Here is an 18,187-nt window from a genome sequence, read left to right on the forward strand (position 1 = left end):
TAGCTGTTCAGCCATCTTGGTGCACACAAAAATGTCTAAACCACAACAAGATTATTCACACATGAAGTAAAAAAATGCCATAAAAAACTCAAATGGATGAAAATCTGTGTGAGGGCACCCTAAATAAGGTTCAGGAGGGAAGTGTTATTAGAAAAAAGAACTGAACTCAAGAACAAGAGAACACTGTGAGAGGTTAGTTGTGGGAAAGATCAGAAGCAACGTGAGAAAATATTACTTTACTGAGAGAGTAGTAGATGCTTGGAACAAACTTCCAGCAGAAGTGGTTGGTAAATCTACAGTAAATGAATGTAAACCTGCCTGGGATAAACATATATCTATCCCAAGATAATAAGAAAGGACATAATAAAGGGCAGACTAGATGGACCAGGCAGGCTTTTCTGCCGTCAATCTTCTATGATCTGTCCCTGGCCGGCCCGCCCCTTCTAAAGAATATTGGGGTAATGCTCTGCAGTGACGTCACTCCGGTGCTCATCACTGCAATGCACTGGCAGAATATTCATCAGAAGCTGGGTCAGATTGGTGCACTGAGGGTGGTAGCCACGCCCCCAGTGCACCAAACCACCTAATTTACATATCTAATAAACTACACAGGTGACCACGCATAGAATATGTGCAAATATCCATTGAGATATCAGACACTTACTTTAAAACATTCAAATATTTATTATTTCAGTTATTTATTTTTTTAAGTGACTGTTACTTATTATCCAGATTACATGAAATGATTAACATAAATAGTGCAGCTTACGGCAGAGGTTCCTGTAATAAAGGGGTCTTCCCAAGTGGATACCCCTACTTTTCCCATACTGCCAAGATGCTACAGAGGAAATTTTGTATAATAGATCATTAGCAAATGGGTATTGTGAGGAGACAATCCACTTACTATATTGCTTTTGTATTTTATGAAATTGCAATTCCCTATTATAGTTCTATTTCACAATGATTTTTGCTCTATCCATCATCTTCACAATGATGGTTTGCTCTAGAATACCTTGTATAAGCAGAGGCACACATGAACATGATGGGGGCCCATACCAACATTACAATGAAGCCGCCTTCTCATGCAGGTTCATGCTACTGATTACTAACATTATTTATAGTCCTGTGCAGGTTCTGCTTGTTATTACATTAGGTCGATGTTCACCAACCTGTGGCTCCCCAGTCATTGCAACACTACAACTCTCAGCATGCACTTGGAGTTGTAGTGTTGCTATTCCAGTCCTCAGGCCTCACCAAAAGGTCATGTTTTGAGGATATCCCATAAAAAGAACACCTGTGATAATACCTGATGCACTGAGTATAATTAGATCACCTGTGAAATACTAAGGAAATCCGCAAAACATGACCTGTTGGTGAGGCCTGAGGACTGGAACTGAGAAGCACTGGGTTAAATAACACTGCAGTTAGAAATAGCTGGGACCCTGTAGTACACAAGTGTCAAACTCAGGCCCTCAGCTGTTAAAAAACTACAATTCCCATCATGCTTTGGCTGTCCAGGCCTGATGGGAATTGTAGTTTTGCAACAGCTGGAGGGTCTAAGGGCCCTATTACATGGGAAGATTATTGTGCAAAAAATTGTTATATTATTCGAATTTAAACCATAATTGTTCTGTGTAATTGCAGGCAACGATCGAAAAATCGTTTGTATGTCAGATCTGAACCTAAAATTATCATTAATCGTTCGCTGTAGTTCTGGGGAGGTGCAGGGGGGGCTGCCCAGGTGATCGCTAGATCGTCCGGGCAGCCCATAGCATACAGCAGCGGTCTGCTGCCGCCGCTTCTATTCCACGGGGCGACAGCAGCAGATCGTTGCTGTATGAGTCATTTGTTTTCAACATGTTTGAAAGACAAACGCCGCAACAATCAGCCGACATGAACGATGTCGGCTGATTGTTGCCTTCTATTCCTTCTGTTCTGTGGAATAGGGCCTTTAGTTTGATACCCTTGCTATGTACTCCTTTGCCCATCAGAAATAGAGGTGCAATTTATAAAAATACTGTAGTCTCAGCCTATTAGTTGCATGACCATGCTATTCCTGGACACAATGGAATCTCCCTGTTTCTGCCAAAGGTAGTAATACAGATGATACAGGTGCTGTACTGCCTACATATAAAGGAACTGCTGCCTAGGCACTTACACAGGTGCTTCTGCATAGGAGAGCCCATTACTCTCAGGTGTACAGACACCTTACAAACAATGCCAATGACAAGGGTTTGCTGCTCCCCTGCCAGTCCTGGGACCCATCATCCCATCAGGCTGGAGTTGCTGCAGGGCTGTGCGAGCTGGGGTTGCACTGTGCAGCCTGGTCAGGGGCTGTGCTGTCTCAGCCAGGGAGTGGGCAGGAATTGCACTGTGCAGCCTGGTCTGGGGCTGTGCTGTGTCAGCCAGGGAGTGGGCAGGAGTTGCCCTGTGCAGCCTGGTCTGGGGCTGTGCTGTGTCAGCCAGGGGGTGGGCAGGAGTTTCCCTGTGCAGCCTGGTCAGGGGCTCTGCTGTGTCAGCCAGGGAGTGGGCAGGAGTTGCCCTGTGCAGCCTGGTCAGGGGCTGTGCTGTGTCAGCCAGGAAGTGGGCAGGAGTTGCCCTGTGCAGCCTGGTCTGGGGCTGTGCTGTGTCAGCCAGGGGGTGGGCAGGAGTTGCCCTGTGCAGCCTGGTCAGGGGCTCTGCTGTGTCAGCCAGGGAGTGGGCAGGAGTTGCCCTGTGCAGCCTGGTCAGGGGCTGTGCTGTGTCAGCCAGGAAGTGGGCAGGAGTTGCCCTGTGCAGCCTGGTCTGGGGCTGTGCTGTGTCAGCCAGGGAGTGGGCAGGAGTTGCCCTGTGCAGCCTGGTCTGGGGCTGTGCTGTGTCAGCCAGGGGGTGGGCAGGAGTTTCCCTGTGCAGCCTGGTCAGGGGCTCTGCTGTGTCAGCCAGGGAGTGGGCAGGAGTTGCCCTGTGCAGCCTGGTCAGGGGCTGTGCTGTGTCAGCCAGGAAGTGGGCAGGAGTTGCCCTGTGCAGCCTGGTCTGGGGCTGTGCTGTGTCAGCCAGGGGGTGGGCAGGAGTTGCCCTGTGCAGCCTGGTCAGGGGCTCTGCTGTGTCAGCCAGGGAGTGGGCAGGAGTTGCCCTGTGCAGCCTGGTCAGGGGCTGTGCTGTGTCAGCCAGGAAGTGGGCAGGAGTTGCCCTGTGCAGCCTGGTCTGGGGCTGTGCTGTGTCAGCCAGGGAGTGGGCAGGAGTTGCCCTGTGCAGCCTGGTCAGGGGCTCTGCTGTGTCAGCCAGGGAGTGGGCAGGAGTTGCCCTGTGCAGCCTGGTCAGGGGCTGTGCTGTGTCAGCCAGGGAGTGGGCAGGAGTTGCCCTGTGCAGCCTGGTCTGGGGCTGTGCTGTCTCAGCCAAGGAGTGGGCAGGAGTTGCCCTGTGCAGCCTGGTCAGGGGCTGTGCTGTCTCAGCCAGGGAGTGGGCAGGAGTTGCCCTGTGCAGCCTGGTCAGGGGCTGTGCTGTCTCAGCCAGGGAGTGGGCAGGAGTTGCCCTGTGAAGCCTGGTCTGGGGCTGTGCTGTGTCAGCCAGGGAATGGGCAGGAGTTGCCCTGTGCAGCCTGGTCAGGGGCTGTGCTGTGTCAGCCAGGGAGTGGGCAGGAGTTGCCCTGTGCAGCCTGGTCAGGGGCTGTGCTGTGTCAGCCAGGGAGTGGGCAGGAGTTGCCCTGTGCAGCCTGGTCTGGGGCTGTGCTGTGTCAGCCAGGGAGTGGGCAGGAGTTGCCCTGTGCAGCCTGGTCTGGGGCTGTGCTGTGTCAGCCAGGGAGTGGGCAGGAATTGCCCTGTGCAGCCTGGTCTGGGGCTGTGCTGTGTCAGCCAGGGAGTGGGCAGGAGTTGCCCTGTGCAGCCTGGTCAGGGGCTGTGCTGTGTCAGCCAGGGAGTGGGCAGGAGTTGCCCTGTGCAGCCTGGTCTGGGGCTGTGCTGTGTCAGCCAGGGAGTGGGCAGGAGTTGCCCTGTGCAGCCTGGTCAGGGGCTGTGCTGTGTCAGCCAGGGAGTGGGCAGGAGTTGCCCTGTGCAGCCTGGTCTGGGGCTGTGCTGTCTCAGCCAGGGAGTGGGCAGGAGTTGCCCTGTGCAGCCTGGTCTGGGGCTGTGCTGTCTCAGCCAGGGAGTGGACAGGAGTTGCCCTGTGCAGCCTGGTCAGGGGCTGTGCTGTGTCAGCCAGGGAGTGGGCAGGAGTTGCCCTGTGCAGCCTGGTCAGGGGCTGTGCTGTGTCAGCCAGGGAGTGGGCAGGAGTTGCCCTGTGCAGCCTGGTCAGGGGCTGTGCTGTGTCAGCCAGGGAGTGGGCAGGAGTTGCCCTGTGCAGCCTGGTCTGGGGCTGTGCTGTGTCAGCCAGGGAGTGGGCAGGAATTGCCCTGTGCAGCCTGGTCTGGGGCTGTGCTGTGTCAGCCAGGGAGTGGGCAGGAGTTGCCCTGTGCAGCCTGGTCTGGGGCTGTGCTGTCTCAGCCAGGGAGTGGGCAGGAGTTGCCCTGTGCAGCCTGGTCTGGGGCTGTGTTGTGTCAGCCAGGGAGTGGGCAGGAGTTGCCCTGTGCAGCCTGGTCAGGGGCTGTGCTGTGTCAGCCAGGAAGTGGGCAGGAGTTGCCCTGTGCAGCCTGGTCTGGGGCTGTGCTGTGTTAGCCAGGGAGTGGGCAGGAATTGCCCTGTGCAGCCTGGTCTGGGGCTGTGCTGTGTCAGCCAGGGGGTGGGCAGGAGTTTCCCTGTGCAGCCTGGTCAGGGGCTCTGCTGTGTCAGCCAGGGAGTGGGCAGGAGTTGCCCTGTGCAGCCTGGTCAGGGGCTGTGCTGTGTCAGCCAGGGAGTGGGCAGGAGTTGCCCTGTGCAGCCTGGTCTGGGGCTGTGCTGTGTCAGCCAGGGGGTGGGCAGGAGTTTCCCTGTGCAGCCTGGTCAGGGGCTGTGCTGTGTCAGCCAGGGAGTGGGCAGGAGTTGCCTTGTGAAGCCTGGTCTGGGGCTGTGCTGTGTCAGCCAGGGAGTGGGCAGGAGTTGCCCTGTGCAGCCTGGTCTGGGGCTGTGCTGTGTCAGCCAGGGAGTGGGCAGGAGTTGCCCTGTGCAGCCTGGTCAGGGGCTGTGCTGTGTCAGCCAGGGAGTGGGCAGGAGTTGCCCTGTGCAGCCTGGTCAGGGGCTGTGCTGTGTCAGCCAGGGAGTGGGCAGGAGTTGCCCTGTGCAGCCTGGTCTGGGGCTGTGCTGTGTCAGCCAGGGAGTGGGCAGGAGTTGCCCTGTGCAGCCTGGTCTGGGGCTGTGCTGTGTCAGCCAGGGAGTGGGCAGGAGTTGCCCTGTGCAGCCTGGTCTGGGGCTGTGGTGTGTCAGCCAGGGAGTGGGCAGGAGTTGCCCTGTGCAGCCTGGTCTGGGGCTGTGCTGTGTCAGCCAGGGAGTGGGCAGGAGTTGCCCTGTGCAGCCTGGTCTGGGGCTGTGTTGTGTCAGCCAGGGAGTGGGCAGGAGTTGCCCTGTGCAGCCTGGTCTGGGGCTGTGCTGTGTCAGCCAGGGAGTGGGCAGGAGTTGCCCTGTGCAGCCTGGTCTGGGGCTGTGCTGTGTCAGCCAGGGAGTGGGCAGGAGTTGCCCTGTGCAGCCTGGTCAGGGGCTGTGCTGTGTCAGTCAGGGAGTGGGCAGGAGTTGCCCTGTGCAGCCTGGTCAGGGGCTGTGCTGTCTCAGCCAGGGAGTGGGCAGGAGTTGCCCTGTGCAGCCTGGTCAGGGGCTCTGCTGTGTCAACCAGGGAGTGGGCAGGAGTTGCCCTGTGCAGCCTGGTCTGGGGCTGTGCTGTGTCAGCCAGGGAGTGGGCAGGAGTTGCCCTGTGCAGCCTGGTCTGGGGCTGTGCTGTGTCAGCCAGGGAGTGGGCAGGAGTTGCCCTGTGCAGCCTGGTCTGGGGCTGTGCTGTGTCAGCCAGGGAGTGGGCAGGAGTTGCCCTGTGCAGCCTGGTCTGGGGCTGTGCTGTGTCAGCCAGGGAGTGGGCAGGAGTTGCCCTGTGCAGCCTGGTCTGGGGCTGTGCTGTGTCAGCCAGGGAGTGGGCAGGAGTTGCCCTGTGCAGCCTGGTCTGGGGCTGTGCTGTGTCAGCCAGGGAGTGGGCAGGAGTTGCCCTGTGCAGCCTGGTCTGGGGCTATGCTGTGTCAGCCAGGGAGTGGGCAGGAGTTGCCCTGTGCAGCCTGGTCAGGGGCTGTGCTGTGTCAGCCAGGGAGTGGGCAGGAGTTGCCATGTGCAGCCTGGTCTGGGGCTGTGCTGTGTCAGCCAGGGAGTGGGCAGGAGTTGCCCTGTGCAGCCTGGTCAGGGGCTGTGCTGTCTCAGCCAGGGAGTGGGTAGGAGTTGCCCTGTGCAGCCTGGTCTGGGGCTGTGCTGTGTCAGCCAGGGAGTGGGCAGGAGTTGCCCTGTGCAGCCTGGTCAGGGGCTGTGCTGTGTCAGCCAGGGAGTGGGCAGGAGTTGCCCTGTGCAGCCTGGTCTGGGGCTGTGCTGTGTCAGCCAGGGAGTGTTCAGGAGTTGCCCTGTGCAGCCTGGTCAGGGGCTGTGCTGTGTCAGCCAGGGAGTGGGCAGGAGTTGCCCTGTGCAGCCTGGTCTGGGGCTGTGCTGTGTCAGCCAGGGAGTGGGCAGGAGTTGCCCTGTGCAGCCTGGTCTGGGGCTGTGCTGTGTCAGCCAGGGGGTGGGCAGGAGTTTCCCTGTGCAGCCTGGTCAGGGGCTGTGCTGTGTCAGCCAGGGAGTGGGCAGGAGTTGCCTTGTGAAGCCTGGTCTGGGGCTGTGCTGTGTCAGCCAGGGAGTGGGCAGGAGTTGCCCTGTGCAGCCTGGTCTGGGGCTGTGCTGTGTCAGCCAGGGAGAGGGCAGGAGTTGCCCTGTGCAGCCTGGTCAGGGGCTGTGCTGTGTCAGCCAGGGAGTGGGCAGGAGTTGCCCTGTGCAGCCTGGTCAGGGGCTGTGCTGTGTCAGCCAGGGAGTGGGCAGGAGTTGCCCTGTGCAGCCTGGTCTGGGGCTGTGCTGTGTCAGCCAGGGAGTGGGCAGGAGTTGCCCTGTGCAGCCTGGTCTGGGGCTGTGCTGTGTCAGCCAGGGAGTGGGCAGGAGTTGCCCTGTGCAGCCTGGTCTGGGGCTGTGTTGTGTCAGCCAGGGAGTGGGCAGGAGTTGCCCTGTGCAGCCTGGTCTGGGGCTGTGCTGTGTCAGCCAGGGAGTGGGCAGGAGTTGCCCTGTGCAGCCTGGTCTGGGGCTGTGTTGTGTCAGCCAGGGAGTGGGCAGGAGTTGCCCTGTGCAGCCTGGTCTGGGGCTGTGCTGTGTCAGCCAGGGAGTGGGCAGGAGTTGCCCTGTGCAGCCTGGTCTGGGGCTGTGCTGTGTCAGCCAGGGAGTGGGCAGGAGTTGCCCTGTGCAGCCTGGTCAGGGGCTGTGCTGTGTCAGTCAGGGAGTGGGCAGGAGTTGCCCTGTGCAGCCTGGTCAGGGGCTGTGCTGTCTCAGCCAGGGAGTGGGCAGGAGTTGCCCTGTGCAGCCTGGTCAGGGGCTCTGCTGTGTCAACCAGGGAGTGGGCAGGAGTTGCCCTGTGCAGCCTGGTCTGGGGCTGTGCTGTGTCAGCCAGGGAGTGGGCAGGAGTTGCCCTGTGCAGCCTGGTCTGGGGCTGTGCTGTGTCAGCCAGGGAGTGGGCAGGAGTTGCCCTGTGCAGCCTGGTCTGGGGCTGTGCTGTGTCAGCCAGGGAGTGGGCAGGAGTTGCCCTGTGCAGCCTGGTCTGGGGCTGTGCTGTGTCAGCCAGGGAGTGGGCAGGAGTTGCCCTGTGCAGCCTGGTCTGGGGCTGTGCTGTGTCAGCCAGGGAGTGGGCAGGAGTTGCCCTGTGCAGCCTGGTCTGGGGCTGTGCTGTGTCAGCCAGGGAGTGGGCAGGAGTTGCCCTGTGCAGCCTGGTCTGGGGCTATGCTGTGTCAGCCAGGGAGTGGGCAGGAGTTGCCCTGTGCAGCCTGGTCAGGGGCTGTGCTGTGTCAGCCAGGGAGTGGGCAGGAGTTGCCATGTGCAGACTGGTCTGGGGCTGTGCTGTGTCAGCCAGGGAGTGGGCAGGAGTTGCCCTGTGCAGCCTGGTCAGGGGCTGTGCTGTCTCAGCCAGGGAGTGGGTAGGAGTTGCCCTGTGCAGCCTGGTCTGGGGCTGTGCTGTGTCAGCCAGGGAGTGGGCAGGAGTTGCCCTGTGCAGCCTGGTCAGGGGCTGTGCTGTGTCAGCCAGGGAGTGGGCAGGAGTTGCCCTGTGCAGCCTGGTCTGGGGCTGTGCTGTGTCAGCCAGGGAGTGTTCAGGAGTTGCCCTGTGCAGCCTGGTCAGGGGCTGTGCTGTGTCAGCCAGGGAGTGGGCAGGAGTTGCCCTGTGCAGCCTGGTCTGGGGCTGTGCTGTGTCAGCCAGGGAGTGGGCAGGAGTTGCCCTGTGCAGCCTGGTCTGGGGCTGTGCTGTGTCAGCCAGGGAGTGGGCAGGAGTTGCCCTGTGCAGCCTGGTCTGGAGCTGTGCTGTGTCAGCCAGGGAGTGGGCAGGAGTTGCCCTGTGCAGCCTGGTCTGGGGCTGTGCTGTGTCAGCCAGGGAGTGGGCAGGAGCTGCTGCTGCTGCTGCTGCTGTTGTTCTGTAACCAGGCACCTACAATAAGAGGGAGAGAGGCGGGGAGAGGGAGGGAAGCTCTCACCATGCACTTTCCCCTTCTCTGCATCCTTATTGCAACTCTTCTCTCCTAAAGCAATGCCTCCACTACTCCTCCATTCATCTGGCTGATCCTATTGGCATTGCATTGGGAGGAGAGGGGGGTGACAGCCCTGCACCCCTCCAGCTGGAGAGCGGGATATATTTAGGGGGGTCCTGATGGCGTCTCGACAGCAAAATCGGATTCAGGTCTATCTGGAGACCAATAAGATCGGTCCTCTGTTTGAGGTGAGTGTGGGTGGGGGGCAGCTTCATCCCTCCCAGGCACTGATAGGGTTAATGTGGCTTCACACTTCCCTATAGCAAAGGACTGCAAACCTGCCATGTGCTATAAGCCTGAGAGCAGACAGGGATGCATAATGCAAATCACATGGCCGATCCTCCCTCCTCCCTGTACAGCACATACAGAGATGCATGGAGCCAGCATTACCATGGCACATAGAGGGAGAGGATGCATAATAAATGTGGGTGCTGCTGCTGCTGCACTGTATATACCGTGTATACCGGGGATGTCACCCACACCGGCCAGGGCTGCAGGAGGATTCCCGCTCCCGGTTGTGCTCTCGCCCACTGTAGGTGACAGCAGAGCCCGGGCAGGCATTGTTACACGGAGCCATTGTGTGCGGGAAAATGCTGACTCCAAAGCGTCCTGTTTGTTGCCATAGCGAAGCAAGCAGCGCCCAGGTGAGTGTGTGCATGGCGGAGTCTCAGCAGCGCCCCTAGCGGCCATGTGTACGCAGCGCAATGTCTGCTCTCACCTAACGTCGCTTCCTCTGCTATCTGCAATCAATTGTTCTCTGGTATCAGCCATTTTAGCCCTATCTGCCCCATGATCAGTAAAGCTTTTATTTTTTTCTTTATAATTCTTTTCATCACCTTATTTTTTAAAGGAATTGTTTTGTAGATACAGTATTATACATGATCTGGTTTGCATAGTGGCACCATGCCTGTATAGTGTGATCTATCATTGTATAGTGTTTTATAACAATTATGTTATGTGGCAACAAATTTAATTGACGTTGTCAAGAATTTTATTCACCTGTTATCCCATTGATTCTCATAGTCAGGCATAGTGTCTTCAAAGGTGGATAAATAAGTGACGCATCTGCTGTTTTCCCTGATGACAGACAGGTGTGAATATGATTCTATGTGTCATGTTTTTCCAAAATATTAAAAGGGGTTATCCAGGATTAGGACAGAAACAGCAACAGCTCTCCTCTTATCCTTAGTTTCTATGTGGTTTTGCAGCTCATTTCCCCTTGAATGAATGGCGACGAGTTGTAATACCACATATAAGCTGAAGACGGGTGTGGCGCTGTTTTTAGAAGGAAGCAGCTATGTTTTTATAATCCTGGATAACCCCTTTAAATGCCTCCCCTTTAAATGCATGTCTGGTACAGCTTCCAATCCTCCTCAGAACATATGGTCTGTGTCAGACGCTCGCTGTACTGTATAGCCTCACTGGGTTATCTCAATGTGGACATCCATTGTATGACTGACCGACTATATTAATGGGTCGGAAGGTGACATTGCGGAGGGTCTAGAAGCTGAGACCCCAATAATTTCCTTACAGAAGGGGTGTGTAGCGCTTCTGAACTCTTTGGGCGCCACATGGTGACTTCTCCCATCATCTTTAAAAGATTAACAGATCCCATCCAGCACTGTATTGGATTTTTTCCAGTGATAATTCTAGATCATTATTATTGTAATTTTTAATATTGCTACTATTATTATTATTATTATTATTATTATTATTATTATTAATAATAATAATAATAATAATAATAATAATAATAATAATATTTCCTCTTCTTCTTCCTCTTCTTCTTCCTCTTCTCCTTCCTCTTCTTTCTTCTTCTTTTCTACTATATCACTATATCTAATAGGAAAATAGTATATTGCCATATTTCCTTTTCTCTGTAATAAGAACCTACATAGTATCAGTAAATCGGACTTTTTTCTAGAGCTACAGGACCACAAATAAATGTATCACTGCAATGGTATAAATCCTTTAAGGAGCGTTCATTCCTCACAATCTGAGCCATGACAATCCCTGTGCACACAATGTCGGCCGTCTGCACCTTTTTATATATTTTTCAGTAGAACGTATTTCCCGTGACCGTCCAAATCCATGAACTGCATATCAAGCTTTATCCCAGACCTAATACCTGCTCTGTACAATGGAGTGAATGATAGGAGCGGCTTACTGGTGAGGCCTGGGATTGTATTACACTTATCACTGGCTTGCAAGGACCAGGCTGTACTGGGTATAGTGGGATACTAAGGACTATAGTAAGGAGTGGGGTTTATATCTCTTTAGTATTGTTTGCTTGATAGATGCATTGGCTACAGTATACACCATATCCCATAGTGAGATAGGATTCTGCCCAGAACTCTATGGAGTCAGAGATCCCCCTTTCTTTACGCCTCTGTTTCTATACACCAGACTAAAATAAAAGTATCAAATGTGTTCACGATTCATGAAGTTGTAGATTTCTAGCAGGAACTTCAATTTGTGTCCGGCTCCGGGCAGCACAGTTGTAATCCTTGGACCCTGAGGTTAAACTTCTGTGTAGTATGGATATGACATTGATGGGGTTAATATGTGCAGCTGCTGAAATGTTCTATAAGGAAATCTGTTGGAATGACAGTTAAAGGGATTGTTCAGGATTAGAAGATGCACATCTACTTTTTTACAAATAACAGCCCCACCCCTGTCCTCAGGTTGTATGTGGTATTACATAGAAGATTGTTGGCAGAAAAGGACCTCTTGGTCCATCTAGTCTGCCCTTTTAGTATTTCCTTTCTTGTTATTATAGGATAGATGTATGTTTATCTACAGTTACTGTATATTTACCTACCACATCTGCTGGAAGTTTGTTCAAAACATCTATTGCGTGCCAAATAATGTTCGTTGTTTGAACGTAGCCCTAAAGAGATCTGGTGGTGTGTAAAAAGATTTTTTTTTTTTTTGCTGGAGTACCCCTTTAAAAACTCAGGCATGCATGACCAAGCCGAATGTATATGTGTTATGTGGTGACCAGATAAGCACTAGCCATAGAAGGTGTATGGCTGACAGACCTCATTAAAGTCAATGGAGTCCTTTGGGCACTGTTGGTGTCTGGCATATAATGGATCTGCAGGTGCCCTGTTCTCTCTATTTTGCCCCAATGATAGAGCAGAGCAAAGAAAGGAATGAAATGGAAACTCTGCCATAGTTGGGAAAACAATTGCATTGTATGTCAAATCTATTGAGTAACATTTCTTACAGAACCCCCTATACCATGCTGTGACCAGTGTGAATAGAGTAATCTTCAGCATTTCCTTATACTTAAAGAGGATGTACCACCAGGTACATCCTCTTTAATCTGAACAAACGGATCGAACGGCGCTGTCACAGGGAAGCCGGTGCCACGGTCCGTTCTTCGGACCGCGGCCCGGTTCCCGTGCACGGCGCCGTTTTATGCACCGGTACCGGCCGGTGCTCAAGCACTGGAGGCCGGCCGAGCCGCCCCCAGTGTGAGTAAATTCCCTCCACTCTATGACGCGGCTCCATTCATTCTAATGGAGCCGCGTCATACAGGGGAGGGAATTCCCTCCCACTGGGGGCGGCCCGGCCTACCTCCAGTGCTTGAGCACCATCTGGTTCCGGTGCTTAGAACGGCGCCGTGCATGTGAACCAGGCCGCGGTACGAAAAACTGACTGCGGCACCGGCTTCCCTGTGACGGCACCGTTCGATCCGTTGGTTCAGATTAAAGAGGATGTACCTGATGGTTAAAGGGGATCTCTGGCGAAAAATTTTCTTTTTCAAATCTATTGGTGTCAGAAAGTGATATAGATTTGTAAATTACTTCTATTTGAAAACCTTCAGTTTTCAGTACTTATCAGTTACTGTATGTCCTGCAGGAGGTGGTGTATTCTTTCTAGTCTGACACAGTGCTCTCTGCTGCCACCTCTGTCCGTGTCAGAAACTGTCCAATTCAGCAAAGGTTTTCTATGAGGATTTGTTATTGCTCTGGACAGTCTCTGACATGGACAGTGGTGGCAGGAGAGAGCACTACATCGGACTGGAAAGAATACACCACTTCCTGCAGGACATACAGCAGCTGATAAGTACTGGCTATATAAGGCTATATAAGTATAAGGCTCGAGATTCTTAAATAAAAGTCATTTACAAATTTGTATAACTTTCTGACAGCAGATTGAAATATTTTTTTGTTTTGTTCTCCGGAGTACCCCTTTAATTGGTAAAACGTATTATTTTAGCTGTTGTATATTACTGCAGAAATGTTGTCCCCTAATAAATTACCCTTTGTGGAACGCACTTCCCTCCACCTTCCTTATTGATTCGTTTTTGGAAAATAATCAGCGTTTGGTATTCTACAAATGAAATCACCAGCCTTTTGGCCGGGACTTCCCTCAATCAAACTTCATTATGTATTTCATTGAGATTCATTTGCCTTTTGAATATTAACCAGGGATTGTTGGCAGCGCGCACTTAAAGAACATAGGAGTTAATGGGCACAGTGTTCGGGTTAGTTAATGAATGATAAATTTGTTTACTTCACAATATTGATACTTGTGCTGCATATTGTATGAATGCGAAATGAGAAAATCCCGACGTAGCTTTCTTTAATTCCAGAAGTGATGTGTTCTCTATCCCAGTAGCATACAGTGGGCGATGCACACAAGACTGCTGGGTTACCGCAATGTCACTTGGAGATTACCTTCACACATTGGGGGAGATTTATCAAACATGGTGTAAAGTAGAATTGTCATTGTTGCCCCTAGCAACCAATCAGATTCCACCTTTAATTTTTTAAAGAATCTGTAAGGAGCGCCGCTCTACCATATCTTTTTTTCCATACCCCGGACGCTTTCAGCTTGCTTTGCCCTTTATTCGGTCGCTTATTATGGTGGAGTTGTGACCGTTTTTTGAGCGCTCCCTACTGTATGCGGCGACTACAAATTCTCCAGTCCAATTCCGAAGTTTTTCAGCCCCTGTGTCTAACAGACATCTGGTGTATAAGATGACTCCTTACTTTTGAGAAAATTTTCCTGGGTTAAAAAGTAGTCTTATACGCAGTGTGAATTGATTTGGATAAATATAACTTTTTACCTGTAGAAGTCAGTAGGGTTGGTGAGCTAAGTTTAGTTCAGTAGAGACACCTAAGGCAGGGATGGGAAACTGTGGCCCAACACTAAAACTCCTATCTTGCCTGGACAGCCAAAGCTTTAGCTTTGGCTGTCCAGGCATGATGGGAATCATAGTATTGCTGCAGCTGGAGGGTCACAGTTGCCCATCTGTGACCTAGGGTCTGGAGCGTGTGGCATAATTTTATCCATAAGACATCTAAGCAACCCTTATGGCGGGATGATATATTCTTGACGTTCTTAAAAAAAAAAATGCAAAGCAGGTAAAATAAAAAAATACTTTAAGAATGTGAATGAGCACCGACAACGATTCATTTAGTACATGCACAGTCATAATGTTGACATAGGTTTTCTGAAATGGAAATGCTCCCAGAGATTGAGGAGAGCGGCACATACCATGATCTGCAGTCATTCTTTTAGTCTTCTCTGATTAATCCCCGTGTCACCATCCATGTACTTAGGTGTTGGCACGCTGCCAGAGATGTCCCCATTGTCAGGATGGTGATAAAGGGATTATGAATAATGCCACCCTCCTTTCAGGACATCTTTTCCTCCTCCTCCTCAGTGCTATGGATGCTACGTGTGTGTTCACGTTCTTTGCACAGAGACCTGTAATATTGATTAATCTGTACAAGAACATTAGCGAGAGATCTATCTTTGTTTCTGCTTTAAAGAATATATTAGGTAAATGCATATCATCTTCCCTATGTGCCTGGAGTGGAATATAATGATTTAGCTGCTTACATCCTGGTCTGGAATCCATTTGTGGCAACCCGTATACTGTCAATTGCCCCATTGATACTTTTTTATGTCCCAGTCACATAGCTGTATTGGTTTGGGGGTGGCACAAATGGATGTGCACTGAATTATATATACAAAAATCCACCTGACTGCTTTTGGAAATGTTAAACAGTACCATGGTATATGTATTATAACCCCCAAGATTTAGTGCCTCATCTGAGTACTGCAACCACCAAACCTGCTATGAAGAAGAGAAAGCAAGGCTGAACTGGAATCAGTTTATAGGTGAGCCACATGAAAAGCTCATGGTACCTGTTGCACATATCAGGATAAATCTGTACATATGGCATCAGATGGAACATGCCTAGATTTATTATCGGTCAGATTCCTACATAATCAGAGAATTATATGGAGGTACACTAGAGGCCACACGTTGGTCAAAACCCTCTTTAAGTGGACATACCACCAGGTATATCGCTATGGTTTTTATACATTAACAGACTGGCACTGGCGCAGGGATGCCGGTGGCCCAGTCCTTTTTTTTTTAAACACCGCCTGGTTCCCGCGCACAGTGCCGGTCTATTCCCAAGCACTGGACGGGCACAAAACACTAGGGGCAGGCATGCCGGCCCGTGATGTGAAGAAACCCCATCCTCCATTCAAATCAATGGACCCGTGTCACAGAGGGGAGAGAGTCACACAGGGGGCTGGCGGGCCTGCCCCCAGTGCTTCGTGCCAGGCCAGTGCTTGGGAATAGACCGGCACCATGCCCAGAATCCAAGTGGCCACCAGTATCCCTGTGCTGGTGCAGGTCTACTATTGTAAAAAACCATAGTAATGTACCTGTTGGTACATTTGCTTTAAGGCACCACTTCTCTGTCAAAATAATTTTTTTTTCTGGTTATGTGATGTCCCTTCCATTGTGACAGCCAAGCAGGACTCACTCACAAGTCTCATCCCCTTTCTATTAGATGTCGTCCTAGCCAACCTCTGAATAGTGAGCCAGTGTAACGCATGAGGGCAGAAAGCCAGTGTAAACTGCTGAGGAGCTAAGCAGCGACATGGTTGACAATGTACATATATACTAAGTAACTAAGCAACACATTGCACAATAGAAATAGCCCTTACATGGTTTGAGTACACAAATCCACCTGTAAAAGAAAATCTAGGTGCACACAGTTCAAATAGCTGTAGTCCTGGGCTGAGATCTAGCTATGTTCACGCCAGGTCACATACACAAACCTATATTACATAGACATCAAATTTACATTTATGATTTAACTCCTATTGTAAATGAAGTGATGAGTAACTTATCATCTCCACAGTTTGCTGACAGATGAAATCTGTGAGATAAGCAATTTGTAGATTTATTCTTCAAAAGGAGTTCAGAAATGTATACCACCTGCTTCTTGTGAAATACTGACCCTGGTGCTGTGTGTGGCCGAGAGGGGATCATTCATATTCAGCTCTTCTAAATCTTAGGAATAACTGAAGAGAAGATATTTCACTTTTACATATTTAGTATGGTTGAAAGATGGCGTGTCCATCAAATTTAGACGTATTCAGGCCCTCTATATTAATATGAGACCCCAGACCCATAAATTTATCAGACCACCTAAATATACGTAGACCCCCTATGTTAATATCAGACTCCAAAGTATAACCCTATTTTATTATGAGACCCCCAAACTAGATCCCTTTATGAAACAGCATCTCCGGTGGAGGGAGAAGCCCCCCAAAGACAATCTTCATACTCACTCACTGCAGAGTCTGTTGTGGTTCCCAGTGCATGCTGGTCAACCATCTTCTGTTCTTCTCCACTTCCTGGTTTGGCCTTTTCAAACTCCCACCCCTCCATGTATTGGCTCAGATGACATACAGCTGGGGGCTGCGTTCACACTACATATATTTCAGTCAGTATTGCAACCAAAACCAGGAGTGGATTAAAAACACAGAAAGGATCTGTTCACACAGTGGTGAAATTGAGTGGATGGCCGCCATATAACAGTAAATAACTGCCATTATTTCAATATAACAGCCGTTGTTTTAAAATAACAGCAAATATTTGCCATTAAATGGCGGCCATCCACTCAATTTCAACATTGTGTGAACAGAGCCTTTCTGTGTTTTTAATCCACTCCTGGTTTTGGTTGCAATACTGACTGAAATATACTGACTGAAATATACATATACTGACTGAAATATACGTAGTGTGAACGCAGCCTCTGAACATGAAAAACATTAAATCATCACTTATGCAAGCATAGTTTTCATGTTCCTCTATCTTTTCTCGCTGAAAATATATGAAAACCAATCTATAAACAAGATACTGTACTTTATACACATTATACATACAGCTTGTACATACAGCCAATTGAAGCTGAGCATCTGGCGACGTAGTAGAGGGGGGCTTGTCTTCCTTCCTCGGCATCCATGGTTGACAGGGATCAGGTAAGTATGCTTTTTAATACTTCCAGGGGCAGGGGTCGAGGTGGGGAATAGGAAAGGGGACAGTTTGCCAATTTAATTTAATTAATTTATTTTTTTTGCCGTAGTTGTCCTTTAATCAGAAACATGACCAGAGCCCTATATTAATTTCAGATTGCCTTAATATATTAAGACCTCCTATATTAATATCACACCATAAATAAGACTCTTACAGAGTTTATAAGAATTTTTTAGGGGGGTTCTACTTGTCTTCGTAGGGCACCTTCGAAGGGGATCTTCGATTGGGATCTTTGCATCTTGCAGCTGTTAACCATTGCATGCGGATGTGGTTTTGCCCAAATGCAATGATCGTGATATGGCATCCGTCCCCTTCTTATCTTGGAAGACGTACTTGTTACTATGAGTAACATTTTCAGAAGATACTGTAGACACTATGGGGGAGATTTATGCAACATGGTGTAAAGTGAAACTGTCTCAGTTGCCCCTAGCAACCAATCGGATTCCACCTTTCATTTTCCAAAGAGTCTGTGAGGAATGAAAAGTAGAATCTGATTGGTTGCTAGGGGCAACTGAGCCAGTTTCACTTTACACCATGTTTGATAACTCTCTCCCTTTAAGATCACCTCTGCCTTGGGGTTCTCCTTCAACCAACAGATAGAGTACCCCTCAAGGTTTACACCTCTTATGATCTTTTGTTTTTTTTCCATCTCCCTTGTCCTGACATGTATTTTAGTTTTTTTTAAAATTGTATTTCCCGTAAAATATCAAATCTAGGGATTTTTTCTTAGAATTCCTAACAGAGGAATCCTGTGGCACTTACTGATATGTGCCTAATATTGTACAGCTTGTTGGCGAATAGCAAGTATAGTTCTGCTGGAGAAGAGTGCTGGAATCTGCTCTTACAATGGTAATCCTGCTCAGCGAGGGATGCTCCATGGGGATGTCTCCTGTGGCGCGGCATCCAGCCTCCATTACCATGTTTATTACTGAGCTCGGCTCTGGCAGTTAATTAAACTTTTCGTCTTGCATGCAGAAATGTCAAATTCATTCTCGCTGGGACGGACTTAAAAATATCCTCACGTTCACAAGAGTCAGGACCCAAAAAAAAGTACAAGATTCTTTATTTATAAGATGAATATATTTAATTATGTAATGCAAAACTACAGTTCATGATTAGTATGCTGACACCTTTCATTGTGTTCAATTCCATCATGTGCCATT

At 50.5% G+C, this 18,187-nt stretch overlaps 1 protein-coding gene across 3 annotated transcripts in view; it reads left to right on the plus strand.

The window, feature by feature from the left end:
• The first annotated feature begins 8,626 nt into the window (after positions 1-8,626).
• C2H8orf34 (chromosome 2 C8orf34 homolog) overlaps positions 8,627-18,187 on the plus strand; it is a 198,586-nt gene continuing 189,025 nt past the window's right edge. For all 3 annotated transcript variants that reach the window (XM_069957490.1, XM_069957492.1, XM_069957491.1), the window contains exon 1: positions 8,627-8,850. In XM_069957490.1, coding sequence (XP_069813591.1) covers positions 8,782-8,850 — 69 coding nt within the window. In that variant the 5' untranslated portion in view covers positions 8,627-8,781. The remainder of the gene's footprint in view (positions 8,851-18,187) is intronic.

This window comes from Dendropsophus ebraccatus, chromosome 2 (assembly GCF_027789765.1).
Source record: "Dendropsophus ebraccatus isolate aDenEbr1 chromosome 2, aDenEbr1.pat, whole genome shotgun sequence".
Taxonomy (NCBI): domain Eukaryota; kingdom Metazoa; phylum Chordata; class Amphibia; order Anura; family Hylidae; genus Dendropsophus; species Dendropsophus ebraccatus.